Here is a 16,657-nt window from a genome sequence, read left to right as displayed (position 1 = left end):
AATAACAATTGAATAAATAATAAAAACATATGAGCACAATCCATAAAGGCTGATGAGGAGCAATAACAATGAAAACTTGGGATATGGTAGTTTCATGCAGTTAATACACCACTCACAAATGTATACACATGTTCAGACCTTAATTTCTATTTTACCTTTAGTTTTGTCAATGAAAATTAATTAAATTACGATTCAAAATCTTTTTCAAGACTTTCATCATATTGCTGAGTCTACTCACCTTTTCTGAAACAAACAAAAAATCTGTTGTGAAACAATCTTATTGCAACTTATATGGTTTTGATAATTTTCTTTAAGTTCGTCATAATAAAAAAGCAATCAACAAGGGTAGCATAACAACTGGGTCCCCCAGAACTCGAGGTCCCTAAAAATCAATGTTCTCTGGAAAAAGTGATTGGCCCCTAGATTTTGCATTAGGAACATATTTAATTACTAATTATATTAGGCTGATATTGGACCCAAACAATACACTGAATGGCACTTTAAGAGAGGACCTACTTATTTATATACCAAAGCTGGACTCGTGTCTCTCGTTCACCGGAGTGAGATCTGTTAGGGGCTCCTAGGAAGCAAAAATCTGTGCGCGTTCTGAGTCTAGGGTTCTAGCTACTGAGTTGATTCTTTCCTAAAAAGCCTAATTATTTTCGACCAAATTTATTGCCACATAGATTAATTATGATGTTTACCAATTCTAATTGTTGATGACGATTCAGTAGTACCGCCAGCATTACTTGCACTGATCGTGTAAGTGCCTTCTTGCTCCTTCTTACAGTTTGTAATCTCCAACGTGGCACTTTGTCCATCAAACTTTGTATTCACCGCTTCTGTTATCATCTTATTGTTCCTAAGGATAAAAATAAGATGACATTAAAGCTATAAGGTTGAGACATATGTAAAACAAAATTACAATTTCAAAAGCCCTAGTTTACACTTTCTTCTGATAAAAAGGCCTAAGTACCTAAACTCAATCCGTTTGTCATCTAGTTGTATCTTAAAATAAGAAAAGCAAAATAAAGTTAAAATGTACGTCTAAATTGCCCTTATTTGGGAGCTGCAACAATTATTTTTTGCCGTTTCTATCGTTTCAAAATTGAGTTTTAAAAAGTTCATCTGGGCTGGGCTTTCTCACCAGTTGCATCCCATTAGTATGGGGGTAAACCAGGTAGTCCTGGCGTTCCCATGGTTTGGGGATAGTGGGATTACAAGATATGAAGGTTAGCTGTCAAATAAATAAACCTTGCCTGATAAATAAGCAGCCGCGGACAAGGACACATCACAGGGGAGCTATGAGGGGTGAAATGGATGTTGAAATTTGTAATTTGTTAGCGTTCAGCTTTTCTCAGAAATCAAGACAGCATGACATCATCATTTTATAGTTAATTAATTATATTTGTATTAAACTTTCACTTACTTCTTCCATATAATTTTCAACGTTTTATCGACAGATGAAAATTTGCAGACTAGTCTTATTGTTTCACCTTCCTTTACCGACTGAAATTACAACAAAATAATCATTTTGCATTCATCTTTTATGATACTAGATAATCTATGAATAAAATATAGTAAGTGCTTAATTGGTGGATACTAAATAACACGTTGCGATGTATACAATAATAATAATAATAAAATGATATCTTCTTTTGAAAATGTACAAACAAAAGAATAGAAATAAATAAAAAAATGCATTAAGTAGCATGGCAATAGCCGTTTGCAGAAATTTACTACATTTTTTTACACAAATAAAAGATCAATCTGCCTGTTAACCTTAAGAAGTCTAAAATAATGGTTTTCCTGAAAGTTGGTAGATTATCTTCTACAGAGATCAGCAGATACAATTCGTGAATAGATACAAATGTGTCGCCGTTGTCCTAACTCATCAACTGACTTTCCTTCTCATCTGGAGAGTGGGATTTCCATATCTAAGCTAGGCATAAACATCATTTGCTCCAGTTTGATCGTCCATAAAAATGTTGTTCGATCCCCTGATAAGTTTAAATTTAAAGATGTTCGCGCTTTCTTGCTGGTAAGTTCTTTTTGAAGAAAACTTCAAGTTTGGAACAGCGTCTCGCGGGCTGACGAGTGTTACGGTTGCCAGATTTGGGGGTTTCAAGCCTTACATTGTTTAAAAAAATTCTAACCTTTTTTCTTGAAAAGTTGTGTGCTGTACCTTCTTGTATCCCCAGTTATCTGGTAACATAGAGAAGCTTTGGATTCTATTCATTCATTCATACTGAAGCTGCACATTATTGTATACTGCCTTAAAGTCTTGTTGATTTTCGTCTTCCTAAGATCACCTCTCTTAAGAGAATAAAAAATGCATCCTGGTTTAAACACTGGCTCATCCTAACTCGTCCTTTAATTTAAATTTTTCCGGATCCTTAGAAAACCTACCTAGCAGGAACGCTCTTGCTAGACTTCTGCTGTAAATCATGAGGCATGTAAATCATGATCGTTTTCTTTTCTGCTAAGTGATAATTCCTGACCATAGAGATGTGTCTACTTTGTCATTTTTAATAATTTAGTATTCCATGATCTACGTGGCTTTGGAAACTCAGGAGAAAGTTACTTTTTCTGAAATATAGATCTGATGTCGAGAGCTGCTCTCTATGTAATTCTAATGCTCCAGAGGACTTATTCCGTTTTTTGAGTGAGAGCCCTCTTTTTTGGAACTCAGATATCTGTAGTTTCCAAAAATTTCCTCTATAGATATGAAATTATAAATTTCTAATACAAGGTTTCAAGTCGGGCCTTGATTTCATAGATGTAAATCAACTGTACTTTAATAATTATCTTGAATTCTTGGTGACCTTTTGCAACAAATGTAAGGGCAATGTTTTAATATATTTAATATTTTTTTCAAGGCACGTAGATGAGGCAATATATATTTATATTAATACCACACAAACCCATCTATATGCCTTGAAAAAATAGATTAAATTGATCAAAACGTAGGCACCTTTTTATTAATAATTCGAGATAGTAATAATAATACATAATCTCCCATATTTTATCGTTTTGTCCAACTTTGCCATTCAATTTTAGATTCTTTGTGTGTTGATGGAAAGCTAGTTTAGTAAGTTCAGTAACATATATAGTCTGCATAATTCACCTCCTTGAATCTATAAACTCTTGAGCGTAAAATCGTATTTTATTTTATAATTATTGGACAGTTCATACAAATGAAAGCAGCAAAAGACGTACACGTGTTTTGTGATAACATACTTCTGCAAACTTGTGCATAATAGACTCATCCTCCACTAAACATCCTCACAGCGTTTTTCTCGTATTAGTACTAACTTATTCGTGAAATCAAATATTGCACCTACCACATCCGTTAACTTCTGTTGTATAACTGGAGCTTCGACAGTTGGTGGAGCTATAACATCGATCGTACTAGAGGTTGCTTCTCCCTTCTCATTTTTGGCAACTAACTTGTACACACCTTTATCGGCAGGAGTTGCTGGAGCTATTTCTAGTTTAACAGCGTATTCACCCTGTAATAAAACAATTTAATATTAATATTTTCCATAGCTAGTTTGGTTAAGTCTGGCGAACAATTAAAAACTTTTCCACTGCAAGTCTATTTTATTATTATTATTATTTTTTTTTTATTTGAGGCGCGTCAACATCTAAGGTTATTGGCGCCCGGAGCTTTTTTCAGTGCACTGCCGGCCTCCGGACAGTGTTCTCTCGTTACAGACAAAACTGTCCATCACCGGCCAGTGAGCTGTAAGAAGCTCCTAGGAAGAGAAAATCTAAGGGTCAGCAGCTGGATTCGAACCCGGGACCTCCGCGTGGGAGTCCAGCACGCAAACCGCATAGCTAATCCCTTCCTTTATTATTATTATTAATAATTTTAATCAAAGGCTTGATTAAGAGAATTTTAAGCAAAAGCGCGGTTTAATATAAGGAAATGCCTCTTTAGAGGAAAGCGTAACATTAGAGACCCTCTACATTGGGTGGGAGTTGTGTTGTAAGAGGGAGATCCCCAGTTCGAATCCAGTGTATAGCTACTTAATGTTTGTTGAAAAAAAAAAAATGATAATAGTAAAATATGTATGTAAAGTATAATAGAAAAAATAGGCGCTTACTTAGAACCCCTCTACAATAAATATTGCTGGAATATGTTTCAAGTATACATTATAAACCTACATGTGGGCAACAGTTAATGTGATGTTTAAGAAAATCGTTGGAGTTTCAAGAATATTACACACAAAAAAATAATTAAAAATCAAATCATTAAAATGGCATTTCCAGTTAATATTAATCACATACCTATAGTTTTCAAGCATAAGTTTTTATGCTTGTTGGCACCTAAGCGAAACATCAAATTTTAATTTTCCATTCTTTCGTTTTTGAGTTATTAAACAAATAAATTTTACTCACAAAACCTAAAATAAAATAAAAACGCCAAAAAAGAATAAACGCTAAAATAAACTGCTTTTTCAATCCTTACTTCCGCTGTAAACTAAAATTAGAAGTCCAGCAGAAAATAATGCTTCCTCTTATTTAGTAAGTAAAAAGTAAAGAAAAAAAAAATTAAATCGTATATCTAATTAAACGAATTCGACTGAAAGCTTATTAAATAAGAGACGATAGTGACCAACCAAACAGAGTAACTGAGTATCCGTAAACTGGAGAATCAAAATGTGTTTTTGGCGAAAACTCACTTTTGAAAATTTGAAGTGAACGCATTACTTCCTATTACGAACAGTAAGAGAAAGTATAAACTAAATGTGTATTCATATTCTTATAAATGCTTTAAGAGAAAGCAGTAAGAGACTCTTTTCGCAACTTACTTCTTTAACATGTACAATTTCTACTCTGTGTTTGGAATCTTCTTTAATAATATTTGAACCTTTGAGCCAAGTACATTTTGGTTCAAATACAGACTGTACTCGGCATTCTATTAATATAGTATTTGATTTAGTTATAGACACAGTCTTAGGAACTTCTTTTATTACAGGTATTACTGAAAAAAATAAATAAAAATATATTTAATTTAAGGTAGTTAATTCAGAAATAAATTGTTCTGATTTTAAGAGGTAAATATAAGATGTATGTACTCACTTTCTATATTCAATGTGAGATTAGCATTTAGTTCACCGCAAATGTTCTTTATATTACATTTGTATATTCCAGAGTCTTGAATACCAGGATCCTGCAAAAATAACACAGCCGCAATGTTTGATTAGAGGCTTGCCCTACATATAGGGCAAATTTATTATGGAAAGTGGAATATCATTCTGAAAAGCTTGTAACTGTAACTCGTATTAGTGCAAGAAGTTTCTCAAAATCCAGTTAAATGCGATTGAAAAAAGTTAAATTCTGATTATTTGAGACGTTTACATGTTTATTAACGTTATTTAAGAGTTGATTGCTTCTTTGGCTGGAAAAACGATGTCCTAGCCATGTTCTAAATTTTACTGAATTAGGTGAATATGGTTGTTATTAAAAAGAAAAAAGAGGTTAGATTTATTTTTTAATTAATTTTTTTATTTTATTTTATTTATTTATTTAAGACGCGTGTTCATGTGAGGTTATTGGTGTCCGGAGGTTTTTCCCGTGAACTGCCGGCCTTCGGACAATAGTCTCTCGTTACAGAACACAGCTGTAAGAACCTCCAACGAAGAAAAAAATCTAAGGCTCAACAGCTGGATTCAAACACGTAATTTCCGCATTGGAATCTAGTATTCGCTAACCACTCAGCCATATTTAGTATAATTATTAGTGTAACTGTGAGCTTATCAGTTTGTAACTAATTTAGGCGCGCCTTGAAAAATGTGCGATTACTTTTCACTACTTTTTGTTTAGTATAGAATATATTTATTTGCGTTTAGGGGAATATCACATATAGAGTTGAACTCATGGCACATTATCTATTAGAGAAAAAATAATTATTATTATAATATTATAAAAATGGAATAAAAAAATAAAGCAATATTACTGTATAATAAAAAATAGAATAATAATCATTAAAATATTCTAACAAATTAAAATTAAATTGGATTATTAATAGACATTAAATAAAAAAGCAAAAAAATATCTGAAACAGAATTATTTACTCATTGAAATTAAATTTAACAACTCTAGTGGCCCTTTTAAAGAACGAAAAAGTAAATCTAAAAATTATTCATTTTTTTACATTAAGAGCAAATTGAATTACAATTTATCTTAATTTTGAGCAATTAATGATGTCAACTCTTTATTTTTAACTAAACTAAGAAACTAAAACATACCTTCAACTCCAGTCTTATGTAATAGACATTGTCCGATTCTTCCATCCTCCATGAAAGTTTGGACGACTGTTTGAGCACTTGTCCTTCGTGGTACCAAACAATTTCTGGTTTTGGATCGGCTTTAACTTTGAAGTCCATAATCACCACTTTACCACCACTTTCTGAACGTATTTTTGGTTTTTCTAAAAATGTTGGTGCTATGCCTTCTGGTTCGGCTTCAGCTTCAATGTTCAGATTTAGATTTGCGTTGCTTTCCCCAAATTCATTTTTCACGTGACAACGATATGTGCCACTGTCTGGTCCGATTGGATCCTTTGTAAAACACAACTAGTTGAAGTCTTCGTCGCATGAAAAAGTTATATACATACAGGGTGAACCAGTAACTAATGTCCATAGGCCTACTGTGCGTAGTACATCTGAAGTGGACTTCAAAGACGTATTGGCCAACTACAGAAGTAAGGGACTATTGGCAGGAAAGAGCATGTCTGTACATCTCTAATGGTGGAGGTCATTTCGAGCATGATCTGTAATATTAATGAGAAGTAAAATCTATAATAAAATAGTACTTTTCTTCTTATTCAATCAAAAAAACGTTACAATATTATCATTTTGAAATTTCTTATAAGAATCATGTTTTCATTCATAACTTGTAAAATATCGCTCACAGAAAAAAACCGTTCAAGTAAATTTTTCTTTAAAAAAATAGAGGAATCTATTTCTTAAATAAAAACCACACCTCCCCATTTGAAAAAATGAAGTTGGTGCCTGTATCTCGCTTCTGGAAACACCGAAAAAAAATTACAAATTAAATTTGGATTTCTTACAAAAAACTAAGGGGACACGTATTTTTTAGTTTTTTTCTAGCTATCTTAGTTTCCGAGACAAAGTCGTTATCCATATACCTTGGGACACCCTGTATATATATATGATGTAAAAGTAAAAGTATTATTTTTTTACTTGGATTTCAAGCATCAGTGTGTAAACATCCCCAGATTCTTCTATTTTCATCCTGACACGTCCGCCTTCAGTAACCTTTTTGGTCTCTTTCAACCATGTCACTTCAGGCTTTGGTTTCGCTGTACACACACATTTCATTGTGATTAACGTTCCGTCACCATTGGGTATGATGCGTGGTTTCTCTGTGAATGAAGGTGCAAATCCAGCTCCCTCATCACCACCTGCAACAAGTTTTCCAAACAGATTGTTATAAACAAGTATATTTATTTCTTTTGTTATTTATTGTTTTTATTTTTTTAACTTCGGCATTTTGAAATATGGGCCCAGTTCTATGTTAAATAATAAAAATTCTAATCTAGAAATAATAGGTGTAATAATTGTCAGATAAACGTTGAGGCTACCTGAAACAGAATTTATAAACAATAATCTTCCATTACTAAATAATTAATTATTTATTAAATTGAGTTGCATTTTAAATCTAAAAATCAACATTACTTCTATTTAAAAATAAATGCTTATTTTAGTTTTCATTAATTTAAAAAAAGAAAAGAAAAAAGCTACCTAATATTAAAAAAATATCTGAAAAGAAATGCGCTAGAAAAAGCTGCATATTATCTTGCTATGCTTTTAGAAGCAGAAATTTGGAAATTAATTTTGATATCACAGCGCAAGCAATGACTATTGGCAATCTCAAGATAAATGGTGTTTTCTTCTACCTCAGAGATTACAAAAGAGAGAGGACAGCAATCTTATTTCTTAGAGATATCTTCTACACCACAATGCAAGAGGGCTTTGATTTGTATTTCGTTATGTGAAGTAACAAGTAAATGGGAAATATCTTATTTTTCTCTTATATCTGTACTAGTTTTTAAGTATCAGAAAGTGTCTTCATTGATATATTTAATTACAAGAATCTTATATGAATGCGTGTAAAGTATATTTTACGGTAATTATTAACACGTCAGCCATCTGTCGGTCTGCATGTTTGTAAGTAGATAAGCCAACAACACATATAATGTATACACTGAAGTATACGGCAGTTTCAAAAAAATTGAGGTGGCAGCTGTGGAATAGTTGTGATAGATACCACAGATGGGCTGTTGGAGTAATGTAGATGGCAGCTCCACTAAGTACCTTTAGTTTAGAAAACCTCCAGGAACAAACCAAACAAATTTTTCTGACCAAGTCCTTGAACCTAAATCTCCTAACCACCAAATTATATCTTTATATGAACCAAAAAATATCCAGTATCTGTAAGAAATTAATCCAGTCAGAGGACAAATCTTCCTCAGGAATTTTGAAGAGCTTCTTGACACGTTAGAATAGCCAATTATTCCTAACAATTAATCTGCTTAGTTATTTTTAACTTATGCTGGCTGCATGTAAGTACTGTACAAGAATAATAAAATGCCTTGATTTTATGAGACTATAATAATGAATTATGAAATCTATTACCGAATTAATGAAAGCTAAAAAAAAATCCTACTTCTTCAGAATAAATATCACAAGTTTGGACGAAGTGACTCAATTTTGATATGGTTAGAATTACAGTACACATTACCTTGGAAATTCAATGCAATATTAGCGTTACTCTCGCCATAAATGTTGCAAGCGTTACACCTATAATTGCCACCATCCTCAGGCGTTGGTTTGGATATTTCCAACTTCAACAAATACTGATCTTTTCCAGTTGCTTTTCTAGTCATTCTCATTCTTGAGGAATCTAATATGACTTTTGAACCTTTATACCAGATAATATCAGGTAATGGATCAGCTTCCAATAGGCATCCCATAACGAGAATGTCACCGTCTTGATGAATAGTTGGTTTCTTTGGAAAACGAGGTGGTTTGCCGTCAATAATTCTGCAAGTGAAAGAAATATGCAGTGAAAACTCTCTTCTCACTTTCTGCAATCATTACAATCAATGGTAATTGAACAATTTCGAAACATGTTGTTGGTTCGTAGCAAACAAAAAGGGATCTGCAGCAAGCGCTACATTGGTTTGCCGATTTGCTAATTCGATATAAAGAAAAATTCCCCGATTCGTAACTTATCCACTTCGTGGGTCACACAATCTTGTGTGATATATATTAAGTATTCATAATTTTATTTGTTCTTTTTCTTAGTTAAGTCGACTTCTTTTACATATTATATTTTTAAAGTTTAGATATTTTTCTAAATGTTTATATTATGCTACATCATGTAGATCTTAACCAGTTAAATTTTGGTTTATTTATTTCATTACTTATGGGGTCAAATTTCTGGGCTTTGTACACTGCTCGGACTATATTCCGACGAGGCTTTCGGCCTACATACAGGTCGTTATATTATACAATGGAAAATCATTGCGTCCATCTTAGCAGAAATAAGTAGAACAATGTAGAAAGTAACCAAAGTACAAAGAGAAAGTACAAAATCTAGAATGAACGCTCACGCTGACTTGTAAGATTGCATTAAAATTAGTATTTTTATTAAATGTTAGCTGGCTTCAATACTGGTTCGGTACTACTAAACAAAGAAAATCTTTCTGAGTTTCACTCTTTCGAATTCTTTCTAACTCGGAATTAGAAACTCCAAATTCTCACTAATAAAATTTATATAGGCAGTGAAACCGTAAATTTGCATAAATGGCAAGTCTCTCAATCTAAAATCTTATGATTGAGATACTTCTTCTTATGAGAGCTAAAAAAAATAAAAAGTTAGTAAATAAAATATAAAATTACTTACCTTGGTTTGTCGCCATTTTCAAAGTTTAGATTGACTGTAGCGGTTGCTTCGCCCAGTTTATTCGACGCTATCACTCTGTAGGATCCTGCGTCACTATTCTTAACATCTTTTATAATTAATTTAGCTAGATAGTACAATTTCTGATCTAATTCTAGTACAAGTTTCTTCCTCCCACTTTCCTTGACCACTTTATCGCCGTGGTACCTGATAATGATTAATACTTATTGCATATTGTTTCACACTATATTTTGAACATTATTTTTATAAAAATATGTAGTAAGAGATAATCGACCTGACTAAGCGCAGGTAGAAGAATAAAATCTTTGTAATACTTTACCCTATCAATTTTCAAATTTAAGCATTATTTGTAAATTAGTCCTTAAAGTTTGGCATGACCGATTATTTCGAATAAAGCATCTACGCCTCTCGAAGTGAAATTGAAATCTGAGGGGTAGATGTCCTAGATAACCGTATTGCCTGACATTGAAATTTTAAACTGGTGATACGGCCTTACAATTGCAGACTAGGTCAGGGAGTCTCATCGTGTTACATTGATGAGACTACACTCGAAACTAAATCTAAGCTTTTGTTCACTCGATCATAATACACTGGTTTTGGACTAGTATTCACCAAAGCACCAGTAGAAACCATCTTTTTTTGGGGGGGGCAATAATAAAAGAGATGTAGGATAGAAACAAATGGACTTACAGCAGAACAGGCCACTACGAGAATAGATTCAATCCAACTTTTCTTAAAGGGCGTACAAACGGAATTTTCGGTCAAGAAGAAAATCCGAGAACAAGTTGATGTAATTTTTCTCGAACAATGAAAGAGTAATACCTCACGACTTCGTTGTCGATAGACTACATCATAAATTTTTTTACTGACAAATAGTTATGTTAAAATGTACAATGGTCCAGAGTTATTCAGCTTTGGTCGATCGCAAAAAAGTTTTATTCCAGCAAGAAAAGGCTCGCCATGCACATTCTACTCGGACTTGAAGTGAAGAAGAACTTAAATGGCCTACTATTCGTTCCGGCCTTATTTGCAGGAGAAATTAAATAACTTCACCGAAATTAAAACTGAAGTGCAGGAAATTTTATTATTCTAAATATCTGCGAGGAAAAGCTGGCACAAAAATAAATTCCAGCCATAATCCAAATGGATTATTTGAAAAAATGATAATAAAACATTAATTAACAGTAATTAAAAATTTATTTATTAATTTATTTTCTTTGCATCTCACTGTTTTCCAGATAGTTCGCGTACGTTTGGGTATAGAAGTTGGATTCGAGGATGTGTTGTGATTACAAAGTGGTATATTTGGCCTCTTAGGTATCTACATATTTCAGAAACTTAGATTTTCCTAGGAGTGTATACCAGACACACAGCAACATCCCCCAATAGTGCCTGGCCCAGTTCTCCTGACGACCCCGTCTATTTCAGGTTAGTCTATTATTATTGAAGCAATAACTTACCATACAACGTGTGGCTTCGGCTCGCCGACCAGTCGGCATTCCAGGGTGATATCAGCTCCAGTGTCGCTTTGCGTGGTTACTGGGCGTTCGGTGAAGGTTGGTTTAATGCCATCCCTGTCCTCAGGTACTGGAGCCTCGTCACCTAAGAGATAATAAGGTTCCAACCTACCTAGTAAGTATCTAACAATTCATTCTAAAGATAATTCTAAACATAAAATTAAGGCCCATTTTATTTTTTATTTTATTTTATTTTTTTTCTTTCTTTGCAAATTAAACGCCGATACTTTTATGGTCATATTCGGTAACTACTTATATCTTACCATTTGCACATTGGTTCGATTCCAACTCGAACATTATTTTTAAAAAAAATTAATTAATGGGTTAAAACTCAGAATGGTACAGCAATATTAACAACCAAAAACTCATATGTTATGCTTTTAATTTTTATTATTATTTAATTCTGAGTTAAATAAGCGTATTGTGAGTCAAGCATGAATCGAGCCAGCATGCAGCCAAAATCTAAGCTACATATTCTTTATTTTTTATTGAAAGGACACATGTTTTCGTCTGTGTCTTTTTCATTTTCTATTTTATTTATAATTAGTGTATCTTCATAAAAAAAAAAGGCACTCTGTTTTATGGTGATAGTGGGCCCTGCCAGTGCTCATAGGTTCTCGCAAATTGGTTTGAGATGATGAACTGGTGTTATCGTATTATCTAATAAATACGGCGGGCCTAGGCTGGGTGAGAACAAGATCTTCCGAATAACTTTGTGAGTTATGTATCCTGAGTGATCTATAAATTAAGTGCCTTGATGAGACGATGACTCAATTGAAATACAATTGGTATTCCGAAACTGGTAGTACCAAAGGAAAAATATGCGAAATACTAAAATTGATATGACTTTCACTAGAGCGGGGAATATACTCGGCATTATTACATGTAAATAAAGAAAAAACCTTGGAAATCATCACTTTCGGTTCAGAGGTGCATCCGTAAGAATGCAAATAATAAGAGGTTACTTTTGCAAATGTTGCGCAATGGTACTGACAATATTCATGAAGTCGTCAAGGTTCATACCTCTTCCGGCCTGCGGTTATTACCAAGTTTTATCTAAAAAAAATAAAACGATGAATTGTCAAAATGGGTGTCTGAATCCAGGAAAGATATCCGAAGACGATTTCCCGAAAAAACACGTATTATGCCCGATCGTATGACCGGCATTGCAAAAAAAACGTTTGCCTGATGTTTTCTATGAAGGCACACCAAAATCAAGCTTGCTTTACCAAACTGCTTGCTTGTTTCTAATAATTTTGTACAAATACATATAAAATGTGCATGCTAAATTAAATAAATATTGCCGAGTCTTAAGCACGAATTAAATCATTTGTAAACAATATATAAAATCAGAAATAATAATTGTTTCAAAGTATAAAAACGCCAGAATGCAATCTCTTTCTCATATCTAACTTTTTATCAATTAATTTAAAGCGTGTTAGTGTCTCAGAGCATCTAATTTAAAGAAAAGTGAGCTAGAAATTTCTTAGCCAGAGACCAGCCGCTAGACTCATACCCAGGGTCTCTGGGTACTTAGCAATGTATCGCAAGTATCGCTACTGAAAAATAAATGTACAATTACTGAAACAACATATGCTCAACGTGAAATCGAAGTGTGGGGTTTTTGATCAGCGTACAACTTAGCGTTAGTTCCATGTATTTAATAGTGAAGTAACGGACCTTGGAAACAAACACCAATTCAGAGCGTCTACCTGACATTGATGAGACTATGAGGGAAGTTATACTTATTGCAGAATAGTGACCTAAAGTCACCATTATTCGCCATCTCAATACTTTGGGTGAGACAATTAATCTAATGCGATTATCTTAATTTGACAAAACGAATTACGTAGTACTGATTTCATTGGTTCTCGTCAGATTAGCTACCGCACTCTGGTGCCTCCAGGAGCCCTCCTATAACTTCAATAGATCGTTAACCAGTGACCACCGAAGGTATGCCCATGTTTCTTAATGAATAGCCGCCCCTTCAAAACGTTGTTGTCCTCGTAAGTTGAACTGCAAAGATTTAAAGCTGAGGACAGACCCCAGTGACGTGGCTTTTATACCTACGGTGGGCAATGATTAAAAAAAATGGAATGATAACAGCTACGATATAAACTTGTAACTGATGAAACTATCGCATAAAACGTCTCCTCTGTAAAAATATGCGTTTTTTGTTTATACAACTCATTTAGTTTACTCTTTGCCCAGGGAAGCTTTTGACTTGATAATGGATGGGGAAAAAAAACTTTTTTACTTAAGACTGTTCACTGACTACTTATTTCCAAAAGTACATTTCCAAACGCCAAGCTTGTAGCTGGTGACTTGACACATAGTAGGTTGCGAAATTCATGAACTTTTGGAAACTATAACAAGAATTAAACTATTTGAATTTAATTTATCATCGAAAAAAGAAATCTTCAATTGGAAAAGAATTGTGTTGTAGAATAATATTCAGCTCAGAAGCCTGCTTCAAAATTAGGCTCAATCAATGAGCATAGATTCGAAGTTTACAAAATTCTAGTTAATATTTCCTTGTGCTGGTATTTTAGCACAAAAACAACCAATCCGATCATTCATTTTCAAACAGACCAAAGATAGAGCGCTGAATGTATGTTCTCATTGGTAAACCGGTGTTAACTGTGACTAATTCAAATTGTATTTAGTGATGCCATAAATGTAAATTCAAGAATTGTATTAAGAATTACTCTGGTAATTTTTTATGTATTATCAGTTGTCTTATAGCAAAAGTTTAAGTCGTACGAATTGGTATTGGTTTAAGTAAAATACGTTCAAGATTCCGTTTGCAGACACAAACGCTCACCTTTGTGAGCTTACTGTGTAGATTTATATTCCAATTCATTTCAGTCAAAGTGTCATGTTTTAGAAAAATGTATTTGAGGCACAAAGTAAGCAGAATAGCCAGCTGCGGTAAGCTCTGCCCTCTACAATTCTTTCTACGATTAGGGCAACACTTTAGATATAGTAAAAGTACTAGCTTCTCAAAGTTACAGAAACTAGTGCTTGCACCTCTCTGGCAGCTAATCAGTTAAAGCGAAACCTGTCACTACTTGCAATAGTCTTTCAAATTATATACATACTGTCAAAGTTGAGGCTAATGGTAGCGTTGCTTTCTCCAAGTTCATTCTTCGCCATGACCTTGTATTTTCCAGCATCCTCTACCGTTACATTTTCTATTTCTAATGTTGCGAAGTAGGAGTGACCGTCTTCTTCTACTCGCAACTAACACAGTAACATTTTTTTAAAATAAAATTTAAATTTAGAAATACTTTTCCAGCAAGAGGTTTAATGCTATTAAATTTTACCTTATGTCTAGGTCCCTGTTTCACCTCTACGCCGGTGTGAGACCACGTGACTGTTGGCCTAGGATCAGCCTGTATGCGGCACTCGAACAGGAGTCTCTTTCCGTCATCCTCCTGCCTGATTGTCGGCTTTTTAGAAAAAGTAGGTGCTATGCCATCGATTTGTCTGAAAAGAGCACTCATGTATATAAATATATTTGTCTCTTAAATATGGCTTTAAATAGCCGTACTACACAAATTAATTATTTATATATTTACCTTTCTCTAGGTTCGTCTACCGCTGAAAAAAAGAAGGATAATATAATAACTAGTTTTAATGTTAATTTACTTATACATTATTGAAGAGAATAAGAACAGAATGTTATATCGCCATTATCAGTTTAGTAGTTGAATCATTGGAGCCTTTCTGATAAAATTCAGAAAACCTCAAATACATTTTGTGAAGTCTTTCTAACCGAAATTCTTCGAACGTCTAGTTCTTGCGAAGCTCAAATATCAACAGTGCCTGTTAACGATTATATGTGGCAGCTGTGTACATTGTACTGGCGCACGTTTCTCATATTCTACTCAATCAATTTACCTAGGAAAATTATAGAAGTGATGAGTATCTATGTGTGTTAATACTGAGTAGTATTATGAGCTTAGAGACAACCATTTAGTCATTACAGAGAAAAGCACAAAAAAGTAGTTTGCTTCGGGTTGCCGAATTTTTTACCTAAACGTTGTTGAAGTGCCCAAGCAAAATACCAGGTTTGTATAATTTGTGATTTTTTACTTTAACGAATTGTCGAGAACAATGCTGTAAGTTTCAGCTCATGCAGCGATAGATTTTTCTCCCCCTTGCCCCCGTGATAGGCAGTATTGTCGGTGAAGAATGAACACTGACGAGAAGCCGGCATAGCATCGGAAAGGTATCAGCGACAATTACTGCTGATTCGAAGAGCCTTAATTTAATAGATAAATATATGAGTAATAGTATAAATACTTACGACTAAAGTTAAGATTGATGGATGCGGCGACTTCTCCAAATTTATTCTTGGCTTTGACTTTGTACAATCCTGCATCGCTTTCTACCACGTCATCTAATTCTAGAACAACCAGGAATAGATTGGTCCCAATATTTTGGACTTTAATGGCAGTTCTAGCATCTTCCACTAGCTCTGTCTCCGTCCTGAACCATGTTATTTCTGGTTTGGGTGAAGACTTGACCTGTCAAATGTCCAGCATAAATTAGTAATATTCTCAAAATCCAACGCCATAAAATGAAACTTTTCAGGGAAGCATGGAGGCCAATTTCCTCTCATAACTCCCTAAACTTAATGTTCCTTGAAAAAAGTTTCAAGCCAAAATGATAAGCTTACCTATCAAGTTCCATACCATATTCGAAGAAACCCTTGCATCTCGCTCCCTAGCGAAAAGTAATGCTATCGACATAACTTTTTGAAATTGAGTTTTTACAAGTAATTCACATTTTGTGTTCCTTCAAGTTCGAAAAAAAAAATTATTATATGGTATGTATAAATATGGCGGCGGTGTTAACAGAAGAGCTCAAGTTGAGGCTGAATTTATGTTTCAATAGTGTCAAACTCGTCAGTATTTATTAAAAATGTAGGTATAAAAAATGGCCAAAATTTAATTTCTGAATTGTTCGAAATGTTCCACCTAAGTGACCCATTACTTTATAAAAATTCACTACTAATATGGTGTTTAACTTTATATGAATTTACCTTTCCCAAAAATCTTTCGAATCCCCTTCCCCAGCAAGTTTGACTTTAGTTGATGTAAACAGAATAAATGTTCTCGTGAATAATCAAGAATTCAATTATAAAAAGGTCTGCATTGACCGAAGAAAATCTT

The 16,657-nt window shown here is 33.7% G+C and overlaps 1 protein-coding gene across 1 annotated transcript in view; it reads right to left on the bottom strand.

Annotated features, from left to right (window-relative positions):
• bt (projectin protein bent) overlaps positions 1–16,657 on the bottom strand; it is a 227,451-nt gene that overhangs the window by 189,894 nt on the left and 20,900 nt on the right. The window contains exons 3-16 of the mRNA XM_074134324.1: positions 15,790–16,009; positions 15,059–15,080; positions 14,804–14,966; positions 14,579–14,720; positions 11,421–11,562; positions 9,943–10,146; positions 8,776–9,077; positions 7,215–7,435; positions 6,258–6,569; positions 5,089–5,179; positions 4,818–4,990; positions 3,345–3,512; positions 1,430–1,509; positions 696–862 (exon numbers count right to left, since the gene is read on the bottom strand). Coding sequence (XP_073990425.1) covers positions 696–862; positions 1,430–1,509; positions 3,345–3,512; positions 4,818–4,990; positions 5,089–5,179; positions 6,258–6,569; positions 7,215–7,435; positions 8,776–9,077; positions 9,943–10,146; positions 11,421–11,562; positions 14,579–14,720; positions 14,804–14,966; positions 15,059–15,080; positions 15,790–16,009 — 2,407 coding nt within the window. The remainder of the gene's footprint in view (positions 1–695; positions 863–1,429; positions 1,510–3,344; positions 3,513–4,817; positions 4,991–5,088; positions 5,180–6,257; positions 6,570–7,214; positions 7,436–8,775; positions 9,078–9,942; positions 10,147–11,420; positions 11,563–14,578; positions 14,721–14,803; positions 14,967–15,058; positions 15,081–15,789; positions 16,010–16,657) is intronic.

This window comes from Rhodnius prolixus, unplaced genomic scaffold (genome assembly GCF_049639745.1).
Source record: "Rhodnius prolixus isolate KJV_2025 unplaced genomic scaffold, Rpr scaffold_16, whole genome shotgun sequence".
Classification (NCBI taxonomy): domain Eukaryota; kingdom Metazoa; phylum Arthropoda; class Insecta; order Hemiptera; family Reduviidae; genus Rhodnius; species Rhodnius prolixus.
Note: the sequence above shows the minus strand (reverse complement) of the source record. Positions and strands in the feature narration are given on the sequence as shown.